General features: G+C 51.7%; 3 protein-coding genes across 4 annotated transcripts; 2 read left to right on the forward strand and 1 right to left on the reverse strand.

Annotated features, from left to right (window-relative positions):
- Positions 1–887: 887 nt before the first annotated feature.
- TLCD3A (TLC domain containing 3A) lies at positions 888–10,547 on the forward strand. Its single transcript, XM_004604990.2, has 5 exons — positions 888–1,119; positions 1,328–1,411; positions 6,309–6,513; positions 8,333–8,428; positions 9,023–10,547. The coding sequence occupies exons 1-5, from the start codon at positions 998–1,000 to the stop codon at positions 9,290–9,292; spliced, it is 777 nt and encodes a 258-aa protein (XP_004605047.1). The 5' UTR covers positions 888–997; the 3' UTR covers positions 9,293–10,547.
- A 121-nt stretch (positions 10,548–10,668) lies between these two features.
- GEMIN4 (gem nuclear organelle associated protein 4) lies at positions 10,669–20,175 on the reverse strand. Of its 2 annotated transcripts, none has more exons than XM_004604991.2 (2): positions 20,122–20,175; positions 10,669–15,863 (listed from the first exon to the last, which is right to left on the reverse strand). In XM_004604991.2, the coding sequence occupies exons 1-2, from the start codon at positions 20,129–20,131 to the stop codon at positions 12,697–12,699; spliced, it is 3,177 nt and encodes a 1,058-aa protein (XP_004605048.2). In that variant the 5' UTR covers positions 20,132–20,175; the 3' UTR covers positions 10,669–12,696. The 2 variants fall into 2 exon arrangements, with proteins under 2 accessions (XP_004605048.2, XP_054989659.1); XM_055133684.1 differs by having other exon boundaries at positions 19,642–20,161.
- A 1,624-nt stretch (positions 20,176–21,799) lies between these two features.
- LOC129403687 (diazepam-binding inhibitor-like 5) lies at positions 21,800–22,704 on the forward strand. Its single transcript, XM_055133909.1, has one exon. It carries the CDS (start codon positions 21,800–21,802, stop codon positions 22,061–22,063), a length of 264 nt encoding a protein of 87 aa, XP_054989884.1. The 3' UTR covers positions 22,064–22,704.
- The last annotated feature ends 1,470 nt before the right edge of the window (positions 22,705–24,174 follow it).

The raw sequence follows: 24,174 nt of genomic DNA on the forward strand, positions 1-24,174 counted from the left end.
TCAATTCCAAACCTTTCGAGTGTGGGGACCTGGCCCGGGAGCCTTTAGATAAAGACACGTTGTCAACAACAAAAACAGTCACTAGGCCTGGATTGTATCTCGACCCAAAACCAAGCAGCCGCACCACAGAAAGGCTGCAGATTTGATATTCCGCCTCGATATGTAGATGGGGAGGAACTGCCCGCCCGATTGGGTGGCCGGATTGAAGGGTTGGGGGGGGGGAGCAGCCCCCTCGGCTGGAACGGCAGCCCTTGGCGGGACGTGGAAAGACCATTTCCCCGGGACTCACCCTTGGGCTCGGGAGTGTTCGCTCGGTCGGTCGATAAGCGGGGCTGGCAGCCGGCCACCCCGAGCCCGCCCTTTCCTTCCTCCCCCAGATGGATGCCCACCGCACGCTCCTCGCCTCCCCGGGCGCTCGGGCTACCTGCCTTTCTCGGGGGCCCACTCCAGAGCCCCCCGCGCTGCCCCGGGCCGGGGAGGGGGGAGGGGGAGAGAGGGCCGGGGGCAGGTGCGGGCCCCCTCCCCCGGGGGGGTGGGGGGGACCGCGGTGACGGAACAGAAGCCCCGGGAGCCTCGGCCCTGCCCGCCCCTGCCGCCGGCGCGCGGCCGCTCGGGAGTGTCGGGGCGCAGCGCGGGCGCTCTCGGGAGCCAGGGGGGCAGCGGCTCGGTCCCGCGGGCCCCTCGCCGGCGGGGGGGAAGCCGGGGAAGCCTCGCAGCCCGGGGGGCGGCGGCCGCCAGACCCCGCCCCGGCCGCCTGGCCCGCGCCTATCGCGGCCGCCCTTCTGGTCACGCGGAGGCTGGCGCTGCGGGCGCGGGGCCAGGGCCCCGCGGCGGCCGGAGCGGCGGCGGGCCGGGCCGGGCCGGGCCGGGCGGGCGGGGGTGGAGGGCGGAGGGTGAGACTTAAGGGCGGGCGGCGCGCGGGCAGCGCCAGGCGCCGAGGCGCGCAGCTAGGAGCCACGCCGAGCGGCGGCCACAGGCGGCCGGGCCCCCCGCACCCATGCTGCTGCCGCTGGTCGGGGGCGCGCTCTTCTTCCCCGGGCTCTTCGCGCTCTGCACCTGGGGGCTGCGCCGCGCGCGGCCGCAATGGAGCGACTCGGACCGCGCCATGATCAGCACCAGGTGGGTGGGCGCGCGGCGGGCGGCCCGGGCCCCGCGGAGGGCGGGGGGGGGGGGGGCGGCGACAGGAAGCAAGGGGGGCTGCCCGCCGGGCTCCTCGCCCCCTCTCGGCGGCCCCCGCGCGTCCTGCCCCCGAGGGGCCTCGGGGGGGACTCTGGGGGACGCCCCGGGACTGAAGGCGCGCTCCTCCCTTCTCTCCGCCCCGCCGCAGGCTGGTCTCTTCGGTGCAGGCGGTGCTGGCCACCGGCTCGGGAATCATCATCGTCCGCTCCTGCAGAGACGTGATCACCGACAGGTAGGGGCCGGGAGCGCGGGAGGGCAGCGCGGCGGCAGCGCCGTGCCCCGCCGGAGTCTCCGCGTCCGGGTTGTGCACACACACTTTCTCTCTCTCGGTTCTCCAGCAGCGCAGGGACTAGGGGATTGATTGATGGGAAAACTCCGGGTTAAGTCCCCTCCTCCTCTCCCCAGAGCTTTAAAGCGCGCGGCAGCTGCTGAGAAAGTAAACGGAAGAACCGCTCGAGAATGCCATTTCTTGCGGGGGGACCTGGATAAGGACAGAGTGACCCAGCGGTTCATTTGGGCGGGGTGGGGGGGGAGGTTGAACCCAGGGCCACAGTCATGCCAAGCCAGTTCTCCACGGAGCCCCATCACCGGCCCCTCCCAGTTGTGCGTGAGATAGATAAGTGTGAAAATGATTCAGAAAGGGGAGTAGGTCGGGCTTTTAAAGCTTCTTGACTTGCTGTCCCCCGGGACCTGCTCTGGCGCATTCTTTCCCCTGGATGGGTCCAGTGTGGTTAGCAGGCAGAGCGCTCCTATGGAGAGGAAGAGCCCCACCAACCCCTTCCTTACTGGAGCTGCTCTTGCCCTCCCTCTAGATTTGCTGAGGAGCTTTCAGAAAACGTGTGTGTGTGTGTAAATGTGCATCTGGAGAAACCTAGTATAAAGACTGGAGTAGTCCTTAATATTCAGAACTAGGCAGTGGTAGTTCTTTTAAACTTTTTAAAAGTCACCCCCACTTTTTTTTTTTTGACCAGTATTCCCAGAACCCATCTCCCTTTCTCCTAGCTAAGTTGCGGGATAAGAACCAAATGTGCCAGGACCATCTCAGAGGCTTCCCTGGCCTTTTTTGCCTTTCTGTTGACATTACAAAGTGACCTGCTTTTCCAGCCTGTTGAAACTGGAACAGGAGAGGAGAGCCCCAGAAGCCAGGGATTTTAATGACTGGCTTTCACTTGGGATTAATCCTCTGATGGTTTTCATGATTTTTCTTCTTAGAGCACGTTTGTGAGTCCCAGGTGAAAGCAGTTCTTGGTGATGAGTTGTACATGGGCTGAGGGAAGATCATGTAATCCTGATCACACATCAGCCGGGAACAGTAGTTGCTTGCCCAGCCCCAAGTCTTATCTTGGTGGAGTGTTTTCTCGTCCTGCAGCTCTCTCTCGCTCTCTCTCCTCTCTCTCTCTCTCTCTCTCTCTCTCTCTCTCTCTCTCTCTCTCTCTCTCTCTGGTCCTGCAGTACTCTCGCTCTCTCGCTCTCTCTCCTCTCTCTCCTCCTCTCTCTCTCTCTCTCTCTCTCTCTCTCTCTCTCTCTCTCTCTCTCTCTCTCTCCATCCCTCCCTCTCTCCCTCTCCTCCCCTCCCTTCTGTCCCCAGTTTGTCGGCTTCAGTTGGAACGCAGCCTCCTCTGCAGACAAAACTGAGCCAGACTTGGCCGTAGCCCCTGCTTTGCGCGGGCATGGGGCAAGCAGCAGGCAACCACCACACATTTCAGAAACAGTTCTTTGCCTACGATGAGCTTTCACTTCTATAGCTCCATTGTTGAGTTCCCCCTCAGAAACCCTCTGTTGGAGTTCTTGAGCAGGACAGCAAACCAGTGGCCCATTGGGGTTTTTGTTGTTTAATTTTTTTAGGTTCCTCCTTGGTTGTGTATCTTTACGCCTTAGGTTTTGTTTTTGCAAAATAAAGACAGACATAGGACTGGAGAAACAGCACAGAGGGTAGGACACTTGCCATACATGTACCTGAGACGGGCTTGATCCACGGCACCTGGCCTCCCCAAGCACCACAAGAAGAGATCCCTGAGCACAGAACCAGGAGTAAGCTCTGAGCACTGCCAGGTGTCTCCCCTTTCAAAAAAATGGAAAGTGAAGTCAGGTACCACCTCTCTTTGCCCTCCACCTTTCCATAGATGCAGAGTTACAGAGGCCCCAGATCATACAGCCTGAGGACCAGAGTGATGGCTCAACAGGTGGAGTGGTTGCTTTGCATGCCGGCTTGGATCTTTGATACCACACACTCCCCCGCCCTCCCGCCAGCCCCCAGCAGAGCTGGGAGTAGCCCTCAACACTCGGCTATGGTCCCTCCAGAAACTTTAAAAATAAAAACCTTTGGGGGCTCAAACACTATACACTCATGTTTTTCCCCTCTTATATGCCCCTTTATCTTAAACCTGCATATCAAATAGCTATAATAGGGAAAGCAGAAAAAAAGAAGGTCCAAATTACATGCTGGATATGGTGGAGGCTCAGGGATTTAGTTTTTTTGCTTTTGGTTTTTTTACTTTGGGGTCACATCAGCCAGTATTCTGAGGACCATGTAGTGCCAAGGGATCAAATCCCAGTGCTTTTGAATAGAGTATGAGTGCAAAGCTTTGAACTCTCTCTCCAGCCTCCAGTTAGTTTCTTCTTTGTTTTTATTCTCATGCACTGGCTACTCCCAGTTTGGTACTTGCTGCTTCTAGCTCGGTACTTGTTGGCCCAGTACTTGGCTCAGTAATTGACTTGGAACTGGACAGTTGTTCTGATGGTGGGGAATTGAACCGAGGCCTCCTGTATTCAAAGTTTACACTTTAGCCCACTGAGCTTTCTCTGTACCCCCTAATTAGGTTCTTAAAAAGGCCAGAACCCTAGAAGGACAAAGAGTTGCACTTCTAGGCAATTTTCTCAACTTACTTTTATTGAGATGGTATACATTTTGTTTTTGTTTGGGGACCATACCTAACAGTGTTCAGGGTTACTCCTGGCTCTGCACTCAGGAATTACTCCTGACAGGGCTCAGGGGAGATCATATGGAATGTTGGGGATCAAGCCGGGGTGGTTGTGTGTAAGGCAAGAGCCCTACCCACTGTGCTATTGCTCTAGCCCCTCAGAGAGAACTTTTAAATGTTTGTATATAAAAGGACTTGCAAAAGGCAGAGAAACTGTATGTGTTTGCCTTGCATATGACCCACCTCAATTCAGTCCCTGGCAACATATGTTCTCTACACCTAACTGGGAGTGACCCCAGGCATCACCAGCTGTGGCACACCCCGTTTCCCCTGCCACATAAAAAAGGACTTCCACACTTTTTTTTATTCATTCATTTGTCTTTTGACCATACCCATTGATGCTCAGGACTTATTCCTGGCTCTGCTTTCAGGGATCAATCCTGGTAGAGCTCAGGGACCATATGGGATGCTGTGAATTGAACCTGGGTCGGCTGCATGCAAGGCAAATACCCTACCTGCTGTGCTATCACTCTGGCCCCTCAACTGAGCAAATATTGATTCAACCCCTGTGGATGGAAAAACAGGAATGCTGACTTTGGTCCTTGCTTTTCTGCTGGTAGCTACCTGCTGTCAGGTAGTCCTTGAACTCTTGAGCTCATGTCTAGACATAATCGTTTTTCTTGGTTGAATTTGGATTCTAGAATTGTAAAGGGATGGACTGGGGAGGCTTCCCAGAAACCCCCGAGAGTAGGGTTTGTATGCAGATAGAAGAGGAAACTTCTAATTGTTTAGCAGCCAAGTAGTGTGGAAATCTTGGGTTCGGGACACATTTCAAAACAGTTCCTTCGTGTTTCTGTGACTCATTTGTATGCATATGTGTACCGGAGTCAGCTGTCACCAAAATGCCAGAAAATCCATTACTGATGAGCATCTAAATCAAAAAAATACTGACAGCTAGTGAAATGCACAGTACTGAGTGAATTCCAGCTCTCTGCTGTGCTACTTAGGATTCTGCCCTGAAATTCTGATGTTATTAATTTTATCTTCTAATAATTTAATATTGGGCTGGAGCAATAGCACAGCGGTTGGGCGTTCACCTTTCATGCGGCCGACCTAAGTTCGATTCCTCTGCCCCTCTCAGAGAGCCCGGCAAGCTACTGAGAGTATCCCGCCCGCATGGCAGAGCCTGGCAAGCTACCCGTGCGTATTGGATATGCCAAAAACAGTAACAATAAGTCTCTCAATGAGAGATGTTACTGGTGCCCACTCAAACAAATCGATGAGCAACGGGATGACAGTGACAGTGACAATAATTTAATATTATACTGCACAGGCCCAACTGTGCTGGGAACCACCAGTCTCTCATTTGTGCTCAAGGAACCATGGTAGTACTGGGAGTAGACCCTGGGTCCCCTGTGTGTGTTTTAGCACACACACAGGTGTGTGCTAAAACACTTTGAGCCATATCCCTGGTCCAGATCTGCAATTTATTTTATTTTATTTTATTTGTGGCTTTGGGTCACACTCAGGGGACTCGGGCCGCTTCTGGCTCTGTGCTTAGGGATTACTTGTAGCAGCACTCAGGAACCATAGTGTTGGGGATCTAATTGGGTGTCCTGCAGGGAAAGCCTGCATTCACCCTACTGCTCTAGCTCTCTGGCCCCTGATTGGGATTGACAGCTATTCACTCTTGGGGCTGAAGTGATAGCACAGCGGGTAGGGCGTTTGCCTTGCACGCGGCAGACCCAGGTTCGAGTCCCAGCATCCCATATGGTCCCCCGAGCACCACCAGGAGTAATTCCTGAGTGCATGAGCCAGGAGTAACCCCTGCGCATTGCCGGGTGTGACCCCAAAACAAACAAAAAAAAAACCAAAAAAAAAAAAAAAAAGACAGCTATTCACTCTTATTATTTGTAAGTTTCAGCATCTTCAATGTAAACTATTTGGATTTAAAAAAAAAATACGGGGGCTAGAGTGATAGTGCAATGGGTAGGGCGTTTGCCTTGAAGTGGTTGACTGGGGTTCAATTCCCCGTGCCCCATATGGTCTCCAAGCCCTGCCAGACATGATCCCTGAGCACAAACAGGGAATCAAAAAAAAAAAAAGTTATAGGAGGCTGAAGGGGATGTGTTTGAGAAGAGGGTGCATCTGAGCCCTCCTTGTTTATATCCACAATTATTTCATCAACCATTCAATGCTTTCTTTCAGGCACTGGCTGGCCCGAGAATATGTCTGGTTTTTAATTCCGTACATGATCTATGACACCTATGCCATGTATCTCTGTGAGTGGTACCGAACCAGAGACCACAGCTGCGGACACTCCTTCACCATTTTCCGAAGCTTCCTAAGTAAAAACCGCCTCATGATCACGCACCATGCAGTCATTCTGTTTATCCTTGTGCCAATTACGCAGGTATGGCCTTCCGCATGCCAATGGTGGCCTTGGTCCTCTGAACAGGGCCTCTTGACCGTCATGCAGGTGTGAAGATTGCCCCACTATGTCTTGATGTCCTCACCTGCACTCCTTGTGCCAGCCACTGGCACAGTTAGGGTGCCCAGCATATCACGTCAAAGATGAAACCTGAAATATCTGTGATCCTCTCAACTAGCAATCTCCTGGGCCTCTGTCCTTCCTGAGTATTTGTCAGAAGTTCTGTCTTATTAAAAAATTCATACAATGTAAAAACAATATAAAATGGGCATAATACGAAACAGCATAATAATTATTTCAGTTGAGGTCTGGAGAGATAGTACAGTGGGTAGGGCACTTGCCTTGCATGCAGCCCACCTGAGTTTGATCCCTGGCATCGCATAGCCCCCTGAGCACCACCAGGAATAAGTCCCGAGTGCAGAGACAGGAGTAACACCTGAGCATCGCCAGGTATGGTAAAACAAACAAACAAACAAAAAGAAATTATTTTATCTTGAGGATGCTGATCATCAGAGCCTCATATGGTCCTGAGTTCCTGAGTGTGATCCAAAGCATCATAGGGCCTTTGTGACTCTTATAATTTTTATTTTTTTGGCTTTTTGGTTTTTGGGTCACACCCAGTGATGTGCAGAGGTTACTCCTGGCTCTGCACTTAGGAATTACTCCTGGTGGTGCTCAGGGGGCCATATGGGATGCTAGGAATCGAACCCAGGTCAGCTGCATGCAAGGCAAACACCCTACCCACTGTACTATTGCTCTAACCCCTCCTATAAATTTTTTTTTAATGAGAGTAGGTTCCAGAAATATTTAGGATTTAGATGCTTGTCTTGCATTCAGCTAACCTTGGTTCGATCCCTGGCTCCACATATGATTTCCTAAACTGCCAGAAGTGATCCCTGAATGCAGAGCCAGGAATAAGCCCTGAGCATTGGTGGTTGCGCCCCCTCTTTCCCCCAAAAAATACAAGATAAAAAAATGAGAGTAGCTCAGCCAAGTGATTATTTGCTTTGCATACTAGAGTATTTTGTGCCTTATTTTGATCCTCAGAAAATCACAGTCTCTGTAATGACTTTATATGTAAGCATCTAGACTAGTAATTTCTCCCCAGACCCATTTCCTTCCCACCCTCCAGAAAAGTTCCCCCAACAAGGGAGAGGAAACTAATATTTGAGTGCCTACTAAGTGACACTGCTTGATAGCTTTCCACTAAGAGAAGTTGCTATATATCTAATTTTCCCAGAAAGCAAAAAGCGAAAGAAGGAAGGAGTGGGGGGCAGGGGGTCACCTGGCAATGCTCAGGGGTTACTCCTAATTCTACACTCAGGAACCACTCCTGGTGGTGCTTGGGGAACCATATGGGATGCTAGGGATGGAACCCTGGTCAGCAACTTGCAAGGCAAATGCCATATCCGATGTACTCTCTCCAGCCCATGTATTCTTTAACAAATCGTTATTAATTGCTTTGGGACTTTAACGCATAGTACAGCATCTGACTCATTGAACTGAGCTGGTCAAGTCCCCTTGGCATGACTGAGTTAGAGACCCAAAAGTAGGCTCCATTAACATTCAGGGAGAGCTGGGCATGTGCCCCTTTGGACTTGCTGGCCCATCTGGACTTGCTTCTGGAGTCTCGGGGGCCAGATTTTGCTGTGGCAGCAGCAGAATGAATGGGCCTGTGCTGGCCCCTTTAACGTTTTCCTGTCCCTGCTCAATCCCAGTCACCCTTTATTTAACCTCAGTTAGAATTTTCCTCCCACTGGTTCTCTGACATCCCGTTTTTATTTCCCTTTTTCCTCTCCAGAGATTTCGAGGAGAACTTGGGGATTTCTTTGTTGGCTGCATCTTCACCGCAGAACTGAGCACTCCGTTTGTGTCACTGGGCAGAGTTCTCATTCAGGCACGTAGACACGCACTGGCAGAAACACAGCGAATGGGCAGACTCCGGTAGATGGTGGGGCCTGGCGAAATCCCGTAGAATTAAGAATCACCAGGGGTGAGAGAGACCCGTAGACAGACTTAAAGGGGCCAGGCGTGGGGTGAACAGAAACAGATGTTCAAATGTGATAGTTTTTTATGTGTTGTATTTTGGCCACGGCTTTTCTCAAATCCACACTTCCTGTGATGGGACAGTATCACTGTGGAAAAACTCCAAGGCTCCATGCAGATAGAAATCCTCAGACATCTTTTCCACTAGTGTCAGGGACTTAGTAGGTGCATGGTCATTGGTGTGGAACTTGGGCTGTTGATTCTTGCAGCCCCACCCTCTTGGTGACACCATGCCTTCTCTTTATTGGTGGTGGTGCAGTTTTGGGGTCACATCAGAGCGGTGCTCAGGACTTACTCCTGGCTCTGCACTCAGCGATCATTCCTGGCAGAGCTCTGGGACCAGTGGCATACTGGGGATCAAACCCGGGTAGCTGCATGCAAGGCAAGCACCCCACCTCCTATACTCTTGCTCTGACCCCATGTTTCTTCCTCTTTCTATTTACAGTTCAAGCAGCAGCACACCCTCCTGTACAAGGTGAATGGAATCCTCACACTGTCCACCTTCCTTGCCTGCCGGCTCCTTCTGTTCCCCTTCATGTACTGGTCCTACGGGCAGCAGCAGGAACTGAGCCTGTACCAAGTGCCATTCCACATCCCCTTCTACTGCAACGTGGCCAATGCCTTCCTCATCGCACCCCAGATCTACTGGTTCTCTCTGCTGTGCAAGAAGGCATCCCGGCTCTTTGATACTCCCCCTGCCAAAAAGGATGGTTAGCTGCTCCTGGGAGTCAGGCAGTGAGGGTGCTGCCTCCGCCTAGCTGCCTCATCTACTCACTATTCCATGGACCACACTGCCCTGGGTAACCTTACCCTTTTGAGTATTGGTAAGCAGATGGGTTTGAGTTTTTTTTCTAAACATTGCACACACACACACACACACACACACACACACACACACACACAGATGGACAGACACACACACCCTATTTTTGCAAAAGCACTTTTTTCTTAGTAAAAACTCTTAATTCTTGTTAGACCTCCATTGGCAGCATGGTGGTTTCAAACAGTGCAGGCCCAACGACCCTTCCCTGGGCCTTTATCTCCATGGCTCCGTGAGGCAGAAGCATGGGGTGTGAAGATAGGTGAATAGGGTGACTAAGTGTCTGGACCCTGGCCTGGCCCTGCTATCAGCAGCTTCCCACCTTTCTACTCAGGGCAGCAGCCACACATGCTGGGCCGACAGAGGCCAGCAGTGGCTCTGAAAATACTTTGTAGTAATGGCCTTGAAAACTTAACTGTGGGCAGGTTCTTTTATATTGTTTACTAACCACCCACCAGTTCTTTGCCTCATCTTCATCCTTATGCCAACAGTAAATTCCGGTCCGTTGATTTTTTTCCATCAGAGGTCTCATGGGCCAGGGATGGGCAGCAGGGAAAGAACCTGAAACACTTGAGTAAGTGGGGGGCCCGTTGGTCAGTAAGACCAGTGTCAAACTCATGAGCTTGCCGAAGTATTATTCCTTTTAGCGTGTCCCCCACAAGCTCAGCTCCCCCCATATCCACAAGCACAGGGTACTCTCAAACCTCCTGGGGTTCAAGTGATGACTTTGATAGTTCTTACTTGGGGAACCCCACCACTTGACACTGTCCTTTTCACATGAAGTAGAAATGGACTTCTCTACTCGACTGTGAGCTCACCCAGCCTGCCCCGATAAAGCTCGAGGCCCACACACAGCCCGTCCCGTGTGCGCACTGACCCAGCCGCACAACGGCTGCAGAGTGCGGGCCAGTCCTTGCAGAACGCGACCCGGGGACGGACTCCTCCACCCTCTGGCTGCAAACAGGATCCTCTGGTGCCAAGAAACTGCGTTACCAACAAAGTTCTTTTTCAAATGATAATGAATTTTTTTTAAAAGTGCCTTTTAATTCATTGTTGTTCATGAATTTTAAAGTTAATAATGTCTCAAATTTGGACTATTTCAGCCTGTCATAGGTGCCGCGTAAAAAAATAGAAATTTTTTTTTTTTTACTGTTTTGTTTTATGTGTACCTTTTTAAGTCACCCGTTGTGTTCAGACTGCACTAATATTATCCAACTTCTCATTTGCAAATCCATCAGTACCTGTGAGCCTCATCCTGGGACCTGCCCTGCACTGTGGTTACTTCTGACATGTTCATTCTGGATGTCGGGCGGGCACAGATGTTCATGCATTCAGCTGGTACATACCTTCCTCTAATAGTGGTTTGCAGCCTTTTACACTTGAGGATCAGTGAAAAGAACTGTCACTGTCACTGTCATCCTGTTGCTCATTGATTTGCTCAAGCAGGCACCAGTAACGTCTCCATTGTTGAGACGTTACTGTTTTTGGCATATTGAATACGCCATGGGTAGCTTGCCAGGCTCTCCCAGAGGGGTGAAGGAATCGAACCCGGGTCGGCCATGTGCAAGGCAAACGCCCTACCCACTGTGCTATCACTCCAGCCCAGTGAAAAGAACTATGTCATGAAAAGCTGGGGCAGAAACAAGAAGGGCCAGAGAGATAGCACAGCAATAGGGCACTTGCCTTGCACATGGCCAACCCAGGCTCAAACCCTGGCATCCCATATGGTTCCTCCAAGCACCAGCAGGAGTGATTCCTGAGTGCAGCAGGAATAAACCCTGAGCATTACCAGGTGTGGCTCAAAAAAATAGAGGACACTAGAATATAAATATCTATAGATCAGTATTTAGAATAAGTACTGCTAACATGATCCAGGCACACCACGTTAAACAGCAGCATTTTTTTGGTGGACAGGAAATAGTTGGACCCTCAGGAGACGTGGTTGCAAACCACTGCTTTGATGCCTGATGGTTCCAGACACAGCAGGCTCTTGGGGTTCCACTGCAGTGTTCCTAGAACTCTTTTCCATTAGGACTGTAGAAACCAATCTCTTGTCACAGGGCCAGTCCACCGTAGGAAAGGGAGACTCATGCCCCTTGGGTAAGAGGCATTCATTTTCCCTGCCCCTTTCTTGCCACCCAGTGTTAAAGTTGTCTTGTACCCTGGACCTCTTAAAAGTCCCATTTCTGTGCTTCAATATACTCCATTCCCACTCATTCTTAAAAACCAGAACTCACCTCTGGCAGAAAAACCCAGATTTTAAACACAGCTCTGCCATTTACTAGATCTTGAGTTCAGCCCAAGTTTACAGTTCAGTCTGTATGGCAGGGGCTGGAGTGATAGTACAGCGGGAGGGCACTTGCCTTGCATAAGGCCAACCCAGGTTCAATCCCCATCCCCCTATGAACCCCAAGCACCACCACCGGCATGATTCCTGAGTGCAGAGCCAGAAGTAACCCTTGAGTGTCACCAAGTCTGCCCCCGACCCCCCAAAAAGAAGAGGACAGTATAATATATAGATCAGTGGAGTATTACTGCCACATGATCCATGCATACCATGTTAAGATTTTTTTTTTTTTTTTCGCATACGAGCAGACCCTCCCTCCCCAAATAAAGCAAAACTAATCCTGGCAGAATCCTGTCATTCAGAAGATACCTTAAAATTTTTTTAATCATTTTTATTGAGGTACCAGGACTTACAATACTATTATACTTCTTATACATCGTTCCAACCCCACACCCATCACCAGTGTGTCTGATACCAATTAAGCACATACCCCTCTAACATTTTATTTTCTTGAACTAGTCCTATTTTACAGAGAGATACTGTCTCACTGCCCACTGGTGACCAAATAGAAATCTTGGCACAGTTGATGCCCCTTTGAAGGTACTGCAGAATGCCCTATGAAGAGGTTATCAGTGTAGAATACACAGTCGCTCCCTGTGATTTGCCCACGGACATCCCTGTGACTTGCCCACTTGGGTGGTTTCATTTGCCAAGTTCGAGGGTGAAGTCCAGTTACAAACCTGTCTTCCACCTTGACTTGGGCTGAGCCCAGTTTCAAGTGCATCTAAGCCCATAGCATGGCTGATGAACTCGAGACACAAGTGGAAACGCGAGAGAATTTTATTATGCTCTGTATATAACAAATACCTAAGAAACTAATTTTTTTTACAGTTATTGCTGTCGGTGTTTTAGCTTGTATCCAAGTTCACGAGACTAAAAGTCTGAGCTGCTTAGCTTATGCCCCCGCGGGGCCTGCCAAGTTGAGGCCCCGCTGGGTTCTGGCCTGCAGAGGTCAGAAGCTGCTGATCTTCTGCAGCAGAGTTTGGCGCCGCTCCTCTGGGCTAATGTTCTCTGCGATGGACTTTAAGAAGCGCTGCTCATTGGCCTTCTGGAACACGGAGCTCGCGGAAGGGTTGGTCTTGCTCAGGGTTTCGTAGCAGGTGAGGATTTCTAAGGCCAACACATAGAGGGGGTCGCACACTTCTTGGTGGAGCATGGCCATAATGTGCAATACATGACAGAACACCTGCGTGTAAACAAAGAGGCTTTCCTGGGTCAGGTCGTGTTCCTGTCCCTGGGCCCAGGGGCCAGCAGACTGTATCGACCTGATGGTGTCCAGGAGGTTGGTCAGGCTGCCACAAAGGAGTTTGACCACATGGCACCAGCCATCCAAGGGAAGCCAATTGCGACAACTCTGGCTGCAGAGAAACTGAAAGGTTCTCAGGAAGAGAACGGAGAGCTGCAGCTCCTGGGCAAACGGCTTCAGGTTGAGGAGAGGAACAAACTGAATATATTCCAGGCTGTACGGGACGTGCAGGAGCTGCTTCTCCAACAGCCTCCGGGTCAGCTGGTGAAGGCACTGCCACTCCTGGGTGCTGCACCACGGCAGCAGCTGCACCAGGGCCACCAGGAAGCCCTTGCTGAACAGTCTGACCTCCTCGGGGTTGCCCAAATCCATCACCAAGAGAGAGAGCATCTGCTCCGAGATGCCCTTGGAGATGGAGCAACATTCCATCCAGGCCAGCAGCCCGGTGCCAGGCCCGTAGCCCGGGTGGGCCTGTGAGGTCCACTCGTCCTCAGAGAGCTTACAGATCTCAAAGAGTGTGGCTGGCACTTCACACTTAAAGTGGCCCTCAAAGAAATTCTTCAGTCTTAGACCCACGGTCCAGTCCAGCTGCTCGAGCTTCCGGTGGAGCCACGACAGCGACTTGGTCCAGGTGTCGGGAGGGATGGTCTCAACGTTAGCCAAGACAGCCTCACAGAGGAGATCCAGGATATGGATCACCTGATCCTTCCCGTCCAGGGAGAGGCACCGCTTCTCCTTGGGCAGCTGCCAGTATTTGCTAAAGCCATCCAGGAGCTGGCAGACGCTGAAGATGAGGGGAAATGGGGAGCAGGTCTGGAGCCAGTATTCCTCTAGGCATGCGTTGGCTTCTAGGCTCTGGATGAAGATCTTCACGCTCAGCTCCACCTCTTTGACATCGAGCATCAAGAAAGGCAGGACGAATGCCTTCAGCACCTCATCTGGCTCCAGGAGAGCAGCCACAGGAATCCCCTGTGGCTTCACGGGGTTCATCAGGCAGTTTAGGAGCTCCAAGAACTGCTTTTCTTCCTTGGGTGTTGCCAGCTTCCCCCAGACGGCTTCTTTGAGGCACGACAGCACGAGTGTGGAGTCCAGACTCACAGCCTGCTCGTGCAAGCACTTGAGCGCAGGGAAGGAGGTGAGAATCTGGGCCAGGAACCTGTGGGCACCGAGATGGCTGACAGCCATGACACACATCTTCTTCACCGTCACCTCTGGGTTCAGAATCATCAGGCGGGCCACGGATGCTACCGCTTTGGTCAAGCCTTGCTCGGAGGGGCTCTGTACAAGCTGGTTAAAAGTCATATTGAGGTCGTCCTGAAACCCCTCCAAGTAAGCCGACAACTTTGCAGAGAGCCCCTCCCACCCCCAGGAAGAAAGGACGCCAGAGAGGACTTTATTTTTATCAGGCAGCGACAGGTTGGCATAACAGTCCAGAATCAAGGTGATCACTTGCTTGACCTGAGATTCGGGGATGGCTCGGTCTGCCATGTTGACCTCGATCACTGTCTCCAGCAGCATCAGCACCAGCGCTGGCTCTTGGAAGAGGGCCTGGTTGTTCACGAGGCAGGTCAGCCACTCGGGGGAGAAGGCCCATTTCTTCTCCGAAGCAAAAATGTAGCACACTTCCATGTGCCGGTCCATCTTCTGCTCGATTATGGCCATGGCGATGGCGGCCGTGATATCCTTCTCGAAGCCTTTGTGCTTCAGGGCCGTGGCTGTTTTCTTCAGGAAGTCCGCCACACACTCGGCCAGCTCTGAGACCACTTGCCGCTCCTCCTTGGACAAGGAGGTGTTGTCCAGGTACAGCTTCAGGTTCTGGCTGAAGGAAGTGAGACTGTCGCAGAGCCGGTAGCTGTCATAGCTGGTGCCCTGGCTGCTGTCGAGCAGGGCCTGCAGCTCATCCCCCCACTCCCCCAGCAGGCTGCGCAGGAACTCGAACCCCATGAAGACGGTCTCGTTTGGGAGCTTGGCCAGAGAGGTGCGGCTGACGTCCCGCTCTGCCTCCTTCACCTTATCCACCAGCGCCTGCTGGTGGTATGGGTTCTGCGTGTCCGAGTTCCACACGGAGATCACTGTGGCCAGTTTGTCTAGATAGACAGTGGCAGACACTTCCTGGGGGTCGTCCTCCATCAGGGCAAAGACGGTGAGCATGTCAGCCAGGTTGGCCAGGGCGCAGCACTTCATCCTGGGGCACAGGATGCTGCTCTGGATTCGCTTCAGACCGCTGAGCAGCATGGCCAGCAAGGGCATGATGGGACTCACATCTGGGTCCGACTTAAACCTCTTTGGCGGGTGGGAGAACTCATCGGCTGCTGAGGCGTATTGATGGGCCATGGTCCGAAACTGGGAGAGCAGGGGGTCCTGCTGGTTGCCCTTGTGCTTCATCATCTCCCACCAGACATTGAGGAAGAAGGCCACATCCTGTGAAGAAGTGTCAATGCTCATGTGCTCCAGAAAGTGCTCCAGCTCTGAGCGGCAGATGGTGTTGGGCAGGGCCATCAGGAGCTGGATAAAGAGTCCGGAAGCTTCCAAGGATTTGAGCAGCTCAAAAAGGACCGTGTGGTTGATGGTCGGGATCATGTTGCCCACTGAGAAGAATACATCTTCCTGCCAGCGAGTTTCGGTGTCGGAAGGGCTGGCAGGGGAGGGCTGAAGAACCTTGGTCCAGATGACAATTAGAGCCTTTTTCTTCCAGCAAAATGACTGTGAATCTGCTGTGGCCGAGATCTCCCTCAAGGCCTCCACAATTGGCCGCCCAATGCTCTGCCAGTCTGATTTGGTCAGTTCGGTCAGGACTTTAGGGTGGAACAGCTGCTGAGCCAGCAAGAAGCCCCCATGCAGTATTGTCATTTCTTCACAGATATTCAAGGGTCCTGCACAGAGACAAGCAGAGTAAGAATGTGTGGGTGGAAGGCGAGGATGGGGTGGTACTAACCACTACTGCAGAGTCGGAGCCTGAAGAATTTAATAAGGGAACTTAAAAAAAAAAAAAGACCGGTCCAATACCCAGCACCATGTATGGTCCTAACCATACATGGAACCCTGCCAGGAGGGTTCCCTGAACACAGAGTCAGAACTTAACCCTGAGCACCACTGGGTGTGGCCCCAAGCGAAAAGGTTTCCCCAGCCCTCTAGCCTGGAGCTGGGATGACAGTGTCAACGGGCACTGCTGAAAACAAGAGAATCAGAACATGTCTGGAGGGAATAGTTCCATTTTGGCTCTCTGCCTTTGGACATTAAAAGGAGACAGGCGGGGCTGAGACCAAAGAGGAACACTGGTCCTAGCATATGACCACTAAGAGTTTGCAACCCAGAGGGGCAAACAATGAGTGATGGGGAGACCCTCCGGCCAAGGACGAGCCAGGAGTGGGAAGTGAGGCTTAGAGACAGCACAAGCCAGCACTAAACTACAGGGGCGGCCACACCCAGTACAGGACATGACAAATGAGCAATGAGTAATGATCCACGCCATCCAGACAGACAGGGACAACACGCCAAAGCTGTGGGCACAGGAGGCAGCCCTACCTCCCTGCTTTTCTGACCGTCTTGCCTGGCAAATGAATTCTGAACAAGTAACCCTACAACTCCTTCCAGTCCAGAAAAAGCTACAGAGCTCTGATTCTCTCTGGTAGAAATCAAAAGGTAGAATAACTGTTCTGGACTGAGAAATAAAGTCCTTTCTGGAAGTGAGTCAGGAATGCACATGGACTCAGGAAGTTTTGCTGGAATCTTCCATGAGCCTCAGTTCATTTCCTGGCCTTGTCATTAAGAGGACGTCACCTGGGGCAGATCCCTGACAAGGCCTCCCTCCTGCAGGCACAGTGAGGTCAAAGGATACAGCTTCACAAGCTGCTCCATGGAACTGTGCTCACTGTTAGCTCACAATCCAGGCACAAGCTGGGGAGATAGTTCAAGAGATGAAAATTATCTGTATGCAGGGGCCCCTGGTTCTAGTCCCATAGTGCCCCAGGCACTGCTGGGATGAACCCCCAGAACCCCTGAATATGGCCCCAAACCAAACAAGTGCTGCAATAAGAATGAGGCTATCACTGGGGCTGGAGCAATAGCACAGCGGGTAGGGCGTTTGCCTTGCACTCGGCCAACCCAGGTTCGATTCCCAGCATCCCATATGGTCCCCTGAGTACTGCCAGGGGTAATTCCTGAGTGCAGAGCCAAGAGTGACCCCTGTGCATCGCCAGGTGTGACCCTCCCCCCCCAAAAAAAAGAAAAAAAAATGAGGCTATCACTACGTCAGCAAGATAGTACAGGAGCTGAGGTGCTAGCCGGCAGCCAACCCAGGTTCAATCCCAAACCGCATATGCTTCCCATGAACACCAGCGGTAAAGACCCCAGATGAGCACCACCGGATGTGGCCCCATCCCCCTGCCTCCCAATAAAAAGAATCAAGCTGCTAAATAGGCCTGATTCAGTGCTCAGTTAAGATTTGATTTCCCCAAACCTTTCCTTTGTTGGGAGGACTAGATTCCTAATACTCCTTACAAGCCCAACTTCGAGACAAGAAAGGAAAAGTCTTGCTCAGATATAAACAAATATAAATCAGAGTTCAGACTGATTTTGAGGAGCCTGGAGAGATAGTACAAAGTAAGGTGCTTGCCTTGTATGCGTTTGATCCCCAACATCCTATATAGTCCCCCAAGTACCATCAGCAGTGATTCCTGAGTGCAGAGCCAAGAGTAACCCCTGAGCACTGCTGAGGGTGACCCCAAACAAAACAATTTTATTTGAACTGTTCCCTATCCAATGTTCCATGAGTGGTTCTATGTTATTTTGCTCCACACACAGCAGTGTTCAGATCTTACTTCTGGCTCTGTGCTCAGGGATCACTTCTGGTGATGCTTGGGAGACCAAATGGACCCCAAAGATCAAACTATGTCAGTCTTATGCAAGGCAAATGCTCTACCCAACCAGCTCTTAACAGTATAGTTTTTCTTTTTGATTTTTGGGGGACACATCTGGCAGTGTTCAGGGTTTAATCCTGGCTCTGTACTCAGAGACCACTACTGGCAGGATGTCAGAGACCAAACAGGGTGCTGGGGTGTGATGCCAGGGTCAGCAGTGTGCAGGGCAATCACACTTACCCACTATACTATACTATCTGCGGCCCCTTGTTCGTTATAGTGTTTGTTGTTCTGGGATTGAACCCAGGTCTGTCTCATATCTGCAAGGCAAGTGCTCTACCACTGAGACACAATCCTGGCCTTCTCTCTGCAATATTCCTGACTCCCCTCCCCTTTTCCAGGAATCAGATGTTCCCCTCCTCAAAAACATTTTCCTTATTTGGTATGGGCAGGAGCCAACAGAAAAATCCTGATTCCAGTTAGGAATATCCTGCCCCTTTAGCCATTTATGTGAGGGCAAAAGCCCAGCGCATCTGCACTTCTAGTCAGTTGACTGAGAGGCCCCAGCAAGACGCCGAGGATGTATCACTTCACCAAAGGGATCTCAGTTCTGACTTTTTAAGCTCTGGCCATTCTCCCAGGACTCCAAAATATCCCCCTATGATTGTAAACTTAATCTTTGTTTTGGGGTCATCCTTGGCTGTGCTCAGGGGCTACTCCAGGCTCTGCACTCAGGAATCGAACCCAGGTGGGCCACGTGCAAGGCAAGCGCCCACTCCGCTGTGCTATTGCTCCAGCTCCTGTAAACTTAATCTTACTGCACTCTCACCTTCAGTTATTTGTCCTCAACACCAACTTTCCAAAGACAAAGTACAGTATGCAAAGTCGAGTTGGGAAAATCCCAAGTGCCTTATCACTGCAGTTACGTGGTGCCTGCATGTGCTCATTCTTTAAGTTTATCAAGGGCCTACTCCGTGCCAGTCACTGTGCTAAGTGGGACACTTGTTAAGATCACTTTGAACCTTCAACCCTTTGAGAACTACAATCCCTGCTTTAGAGATGGGAACACTGAGGCCCCAAAACAATCTATCCCAATGTTATGAGTACAACGCAGTGGCGGAGGAGGAGCAACAATCGCCCCTGCTGCTAAGCTATGAACTCCCAACTTCACATTTCCACTGCTGAAAACTTCACGGGGGGGGGGGGGGGGGGCAAGGAACCAACATTCTACTACTGCCTATAACGGACACATCCCAGAATACTCTCCTGGTCTTATTCCCTCAAAAACATGTGCAGGAGGCCCGAAAGACAAGGCGCTTGCCTTTGCACGAGGAGGGCCCTACCACACTCGATGCTAGAAACACTGCCAGGAAGTGACCTCTGAGCACCAAGAATACGTTCTGAGCACAACCAGGTGTGGCCCCAAAACAACAGAAAAGAGGGCTGGAGCAATAGCACAGTGGGTAGGGCGTTTGCCTTGCACACGGTCAACCCGGGTTCAATTCCCAGCATCCCATGGGGTCCCCTGAGCACCGCCAGGGGTGATTCCTGAGTGCAGAGCCAGGAGTAACCCCTGTGCATCACCAGGTATGACCCAAAAAGCAAAAAACAAAACAAAACAAAAAATAAAAAGAGAAAAGAATACGTGCAGAGTAGGAATATAACTCGGTGGTAGAGAGCGTGTCTGGGAGATACGGGGTCCTGGATTCCCTACCCACTACCCGCCTCCCCAAAGTACACGTCCAGCAGACTGGGCAGGGGGCCACCAGCCATCCCTCAGTCCCCGACCCACCTCAATCCACCCCGGACCATGCTCGGAGTATGTCAATTGCTTTCTCGTGCCTCCCAGCTGCTAAACCTGAGGTCGTGAGCGCCAGGCACTGTACCCAGGGCTGTACACACGTGATGGCACACACTAATGGGCACAGCTCCGTGCCCGTTTTACCGATGAGGACTGCACGGGCACGGCAGACACTGGCTCCAGCGTCTTGGTGGCGAGTCCCTAAGAGTTCGCCGGGACGGCCGGGGCTCCCGGGGGCGTGCCCGGAGCCCGGCATTTTCCAAAGGACGCGCCTGAAGCGCGCTGGCCTTGAGGACATCCAACTGCACATCCGCTCCGCCCTTCACGTGGAGACGGGCCCAGAGGCGGGTCGCGGAGCGCGGCGGCGTGGGCCGGGGCCGGGCCCCCCCCGCCCTCCACACTTCGCCCCGACGCGGAGTTTTCCCTCAGCCCAGGCCCTCTCGGACCCGGGCCGGGGAGCCGGACACCCACCTAGGTCCATGGCGGCGACGCTGGAGGCGGCCCGGCCGCCCCTCCCCCCGCACGCGCGCGCGCGAGCTGCGCAGGCGCCACGGCACAATGGGCGGAGCCCGGAGCCGGGGCCGGGGCCACGCCCCTGACCCCGCCCTCAGTCCCGGCCGGCCGCGGCGCCTTCTCCACCTTCCAATAAGCTCGCTCCCCGCAGGTAACCGATCCGCCTTCTCCCCGCCTCCAAGGACCCCTCGCCTCGCCCCTTCCAGGTCCCGCCCAACTCCCTGAGGCCTAGGTGGTGATTGGCTCAGGTCCTGGGCCGCTTTCCTGGTCGCCCAATAAGTTCGGGGAGTTCGCCGGCGCGGCAGGTTCCTCCCCAGGTCTCCCGCTAGCCGGTAGGCGCGCGCGCCGCTTCCTTGCGCAGCCGCTGGGTTAGTCCGCCTCGCCCATCCGCTCTCCCCGCACGACGCCCCCGCCTTCACACCGCCCCTCAGCTCCCTAGTTTTTCGGTGTTGCAGATGTAGACGCCTTTGAAATTTTAATGGGTAGATCTCCCTAGAAAATAAGTGGTGGGTTAAGAATATCAGGGAGGGGCTGGAGCAATAGCACAGCGGGTAGGGCGTTTGCCTTGCACGTGGCCGACCCGGGTTCGATTCCAGCATCCCTTATGGTCCCCTGAGCACCTCCAGGAATAATTCCTGAGTGCAGAGCCAGGAATAACCCCTGTGCATCTCCGGGTGTGACAAAAAAAAATATATATATATATATATCAGGGAGGGGCCTCGGCGATAGTACAGTGGGTAAGGCGTTTGCCTTGCACGTGGCCAACTCGGGTTGGGTTCAATTCCCAGCATCCCGTATGGTCCCCTGAGCACCGCCAGGAGTAATTCCTGTGTATCACAGGGTGTGACCGAAAAGCAAAAAAAAAAAAAAAAAGAAGACCAGGGAGGAGGAATCGGAGCGATAGGACAACGGGTAGGATAGGCATTTAAAAAGTTTTATTTGGCAAAAAAAAAAATCGCAAGGGCCGGAGCGATAGCAGAGCGGGTAGGGCATTTGCCTTGCAGGCGGCCGACCTGGTTTCGATCCTCGGCATCCCATATGGTCCCCCAAGCACCGCCAGGCGTAATTCCTGAGTGCAAAGCCAGGAATAACCCCTGAGCATCGCTGGGTGTGACCCAAAAAGCAAAAAAAAAAAAAAAAAAAGTTTTACTTGGGTGTTTGTGGCCACACCAAGCTGTGCTCAGGGTTTATTCCTTATTCCTGGTTCTGCGCACAGCAATTAGTCCTGGCGGGCTCAGAGCTGGAGCAATAATACAGCAGGTAGGAAGCTTGTCTTGCACGAGGATACCCAGCACCCCATATGATGCCCTGAGCCCCACCAGGGGTGATCCCTAAACGCATGCGTCAAGAGTACACCCTGAGCATCTCCAGGTGTGGCCCAGCGGGTAGGCATTTTTTTAAATTTATTTTTGGGTAAACAAAGAATAGCTGGGAGAGCGATTCAAGCCTATAGGCGTCAGCTTGCAATCTCTACTTCTATACTTAAAATTTTCTCACTGAGAAAACTGAGAATCCTGTGTTCTCCCCATACGTTGGCTCTTTCCCTTCTCCTTCCATTTCTTCCCAGTCCTCATCAACCTCAACTGTTTCTAACTCTCCCCCCTTCACCTTTTAGTTCAAGATTACATCGACTCTCATGTGCCAGGTGGAGTTTGAACTGGCCTGTGCTGCTGTTAAGCAGCTGAAGACGCCCCTAAGTGACCAGGAGAAACTGTCCGTGTACAGCTTATATAAACAGGCCACCCAGGGGGACTGTAACATCCCTGCTCCTCCCAGCACCGATGTCAGAGCTACAGCAAAGTGGGAGGCCTGGACCAAGAACAAAGGAATGTCCAAGATAGATGCCATGAGGCTGTATGTTGCCAAAGTGGAAGAACTGAAGAAAAACGACACTGGCTAGGGCAGCCAAACCGCCCCAAAGTGGCGGAGCAGCATGGATTCCCTGGGTGGGAAAGAGGGTTTTGAAGACCTTCAGGGTGCAATGCCTTGAAAGCAGGGCTGGGACCTAAATAAATAACTTAGTGCAAGCAGTTTTGCCAGCTGTTGGGAGTGCTCTAGCCCCGGCGACTGAGATTGCTTCTGGGGAGGTGCCCCAAACATCTAAGAGCCTCTCTGCACCAGGAAAAGCACACAGTGTGGTTCTGGAGAGTGCCTAACCTTATTCCCCAAGCATGTTTGGCAGAAACAGAAGCAGAAGCAGAAGCGGGGATCGTTCTATATAAAAGGCGCAAGGTTTGAGATCAGTGAGGAGATTCTCCAGTCTCAGCCTTTTACGGGAGGGGCGGCCAAGATACTTGATCCCTTCAAGGAGTTGCCAATTCACCCCTCCCTCCCATATGATGGAGGGGAAAGAGGCTTTGGCTCTCATAAAATATTAAGTCCTACCACCAAAAGTCCCTGCTAGAACACAGACCTTGTGAAGTTTGTGTTTGGCCAGCAGCCAGCTTGAATGAAGTAATGGATAGAATTGATGCATCACCACAGCAGCAGCTAAGAAACAGGAGCAGATGCTTGGGAAAACCCCAACCTCTGGAAAAAACTCTTCCAATGGGCTACAGGCTGACAGATTTTCTCCAACTACTCTGTAGAGAACCCAGGTTTCTTCTTGGGGATGTTTGTAGGACAAGGAATATGTAAGGGTAAGAGATTTATTTAGAATACCACTTCACCCATGTAAGGGCCCAAGTTTCACAGCTCAGCTTCTCCTCAGTACTGCTGTCAGGGGAAGCAGCAGTGGCCAGTGTCAACTTGCAATAATGTGGCTGGGTTCTGAAGCACCAAAAAAATGTTAAAGGCATTTTTAAAAACTTGTTTTTGGGGGTCGAAACGATAATTCAGTGGGTAGAGAGCATTTGCCTTGCTCGTGACCAACCCGGGTTGGATCCCTGGCATCCCATACGGTCCCCTGAGCACCACCAGGAGTAATTCCTGAGTGCAGAACCAGAAGTAACCCCTGAGCATTGCTGGATGTGACCAAAAAAAGTATTTTGAGGATTTGAGTCACTACAACCTGTATTGAGGGCTTATTCCTGGCTCTATGCATAGGAATTAGTCCTGGCAGGCTCAGAGTTGGAGTGACAGTAAGCTTGTCTTGCATGGGGCTGACCCTGGTTGGATATCTGGCATATTGACAGTTTGCTTGTCCATGTTTCCAGGTTCTTCAATATTTTGAAGAGTAAATATACTGAGTAATAAGCTATCTCATGGTGATTTAATGAAAAAAATAGGGGCTGGAGCAATAGCAGGTAGGCATTTGCCTTGCATGTGGCCAACCCAGGTTTGAACCTCTGCATCCCATATGGTCCTCCAAGCACCACCAGGAGTAATTCCTGAGTGCAGAGCCAGGAATAACCCCTGAGCACCACCAGGTGTAACCAAAAAAAGCAGAAAAATGAAATTAAAAAATAAAGAACATATTGAGTAATTAAGATGCTCAGACTTAAGTTAGAGAACAAATTTACTGGAAGTAGAAGAAACTCCCTAGCATGAGGAGGATCTTAGTACAGGACGAAGTGAAGTATGGCTCTTTATGTGGAGTTTTTAATAGGAAAACTGGATCTTTGTGTTACTCAGAGTATCAGAGGATTCCCATTTGTTTGTTTTCGTGTTGCTAAGATTAACATCTTGCATTCCTACTTAGGCTAGTGGGGACTATCCTTTTATTTAAGACCTTTTGGATTCTATATTTCACCATAGGAATACTGCCCATTTGTCTTAGTCTCCTGTGAGGCCAAGGTCTGGGGCAAAGTCTATAGTTCTGGGAAATTGTAAACTCCCCCAGTCTCAGAAGAGTGCAGGGATTTGCAGGAATGTTTAAGATGTAGGAGGGGGATAGCTAAAATGAAGCTGCTTATGGCAGCTGGCAAGGAGAAACAGGTTTCTACTTTCAATATAGTTCCCAAACCCACTTGGAGTGATCACTGAACACAGAGTAAGGAGTTAGCCCTGAGCAATGCTCGGTGTGGCCAAATTTTTTTTTTAACCCCAGAGGAAAAGGTCATCTGTGCTGTG

The sequence above is a fragment of the Sorex araneus genome, chromosome 3 (assembly GCF_027595985.1).
Source record: "Sorex araneus isolate mSorAra2 chromosome 3, mSorAra2.pri, whole genome shotgun sequence".
Lineage (NCBI taxonomy): Eukaryota > Metazoa > Chordata > Mammalia > Eulipotyphla > Soricidae > Sorex > Sorex araneus.